At 39.0% G+C, this 2,294-nt stretch overlaps 1 protein-coding gene across 1 annotated transcript; it reads left to right on the plus strand.

Annotated features, from left to right (window-relative positions):
- The first annotated feature begins 770 nt into the window (after window positions 1–770).
- LOC102854175 (uncharacterized protein C7orf73-like) lies at window positions 771–914 on the plus strand. The gene has a single exon (XM_006894173.1). The coding sequence runs from the start codon at window positions 771–773 to the stop codon at window positions 912–914; it is 144 nt and encodes a 47-aa protein (XP_006894235.1).
- The last annotated feature ends 1,380 nt before the right edge of the window (window positions 915–2,294 follow it).

A 2,294-nucleotide genomic window follows, 5' to 3' on the forward strand; every position in this document is an offset into this window, starting at 1 on the left:
GAGAAGGCTCTGTTTGTTAGGTGGAAGTGGCCCTTCCATCCCACCTTCAGGAGAAGACACAGGTGCACTGTGACCATGACTTGGAGAGGAAAATATTATAGCTAGTATTCCTGGGACTTTCCAAGCTCCTCTAAGATGCTAGGTTTGCTAGAGGAGAAAGAGCCCTCCACCATTCACTTTACATAAAGTCAAGGAAGAAGAAGGCAGAGTCAAACACTGTGGAAAAAAACAAAACAACCCTTCTCCTAAAATAGCAGACCAGATCGAGGACCTAACTACTACCTCAGAGCCATGTCAACATGAAGTTAAAAAAACTGGCACTGAAGAATTTACATATTGAAATAAAGGATTTGAAATTTAAGAGTAAAAAGAAATGTAAAAAACTAATATAATTACAATACAGAGGAGATACAAAATATGCGTTACTAGAAACAAAAGAAAACATGGAACTATCAGTCATTATAACAGGAACAAACAGGCAGAAATTCTCAACATGTTAGAGGCACAAGAAAGCAGAATGAAAGAAATAGAGTAGAGAATCAGTAAGATAGACAAGAACTTCAGTGAGAACTTATAAGAAGAAAAATACAGGGAGAGGAAAGAAGAGAAAGAAGAAAACATTACATTAATGTGGGATGACAACAAACAAAACATTATTTACATTACTTAAATTCTAGGGGGGTTCCGCCCTGCTCTTCGGGGAGGCTGGCTGGGATCAGCCTGGCAGCGGCTGTGGGTCCTGTCGCTTCCTCACCCTCCCCACCGACATAATGCTCCAGTTCCTGCTTGGATTTACTTTTGGAAACATCGTTGGAATGTACCTGGCTCAGAACTACGAGATATCAAACTTGGCCAAAAAGCTTGAGGACATCAAGAAGGACTTGGAAGCCAAGAAGAAGCCACCTAGCTCGTGAGGGCCCCCTGCTGTAAGGCCCTCTGGGCCCCCATGGGTCAACCCTCCCCCAGAGCCTCCTCACCCTTGAACCATCCGCTTGTGGTCATCGCAGCCTCAACAAGGTTCCTCTTTGCTGGATCCTGAGTTGCCTTAGAGCAAAAATGGGGCCTCCAAGGGAGAGCTCCGCCACCTCCCCACGTGCTCTCTCCTCCCCCTTGTTCCAGCTGGTGGGAGAGCCCAAGACTGGATTATGGTGCTAGATAGTAAACATAACCTTCAAAAAAAAAAATTCTAGAACGGGAGGGGCAGATAGAGAAAATTATGGAAGAGTTACTAGAAGAAAACTTTCTTTGTATCATGGAAAAACACATATCATTGAAATACATATCCAAGAAGCTCATCAAATTTCAAACAAAATAGATACCAAAGTAAAACATAAAGACATAGAATCGTGAAATTCTCAAGATCAAGGACAGAAACAAAATATCAAAAGCAGCTGAGAAAAGCAGAGACACATAAAAAGAACCAATTAAATTAAACTCTAAATTATAGTAGAAACAATGTAAGAAAGAAGATAATGGGATGTTATATATAAAAGGCTGAAGGAAAGAAAACAAAAATGCTAGCCCAGGATCCTGTGTGCAGCATAATTAACCATCAAATACAAAGGAGAAAATAGGTCATTTGCAGAAAAATGTGAACTTAAGGAATTCATGAAAACAAGACCAACTCTACAAGAAATACAAAGGGAAATTCTTTACACAGAGACAGCAGAGGAAAGTAGAGAGACCAAAATAACTAACAACAAGAAAAAGGTGCACCGCAAAATGACAAGAAATACAAAGGGTAATTCTTTACACGAAGAGAGTAGAGGAAAATAGACCAATGTAACTAGCAACAAGAAAAAGGTGCACAGCAAAATGGCAATGATAAACTGGGCATACCAGTACTCCACTCACATACTGACCCATAAAAAAAGAGGAATAGCAGCATAGATAAAACAAATAAACAAACAAAACCACTACAAAACAAAAGCAAACAAAGCCCTTCAATATATTGCCTACAAAAGATACATTTAAAATATGGGGAGAAAGACAAAAATTCAAGACTGCAAAAATATAAGAAGTAAATGCTATCCAAATGAAAGTTAGAGTGAAAATACTAATCTCTAATAAAATAGACTTCAGGATGAAAATCAGCATAAAAGATAAGGACAGACACTCCATAGAGAGTAAAGACACAATACGACAAGAAGACTTATCCTTAGATAACATGTGTGCACATAATGAAAAATCTAACACACACACACACACACACACACACACACACACACACACCCCAACAGATAACAGACTTGAAAAAGTAATTGACAAGACCATAATAGTGATAGGAGACTTTA

This window comes from Elephantulus edwardii, unplaced genomic scaffold, assembly GCF_000299155.1.
Source record: "Elephantulus edwardii isolate Elephantulus edwardi_28Jun2011 unplaced genomic scaffold, EleEdw1.0 scaffold00137, whole genome shotgun sequence".
Classification (NCBI taxonomy): domain Eukaryota; kingdom Metazoa; phylum Chordata; class Mammalia; order Macroscelidea; family Macroscelididae; genus Elephantulus; species Elephantulus edwardii.

Coding starts and splice junctions, on each gene's coding strand:
- LOC102854175 (XM_006894173.1), top strand. CDS start 771: ATGCTCCAGTTCCTGCTTGGATTTACTTTTGGAAACATCGTTGGAATG.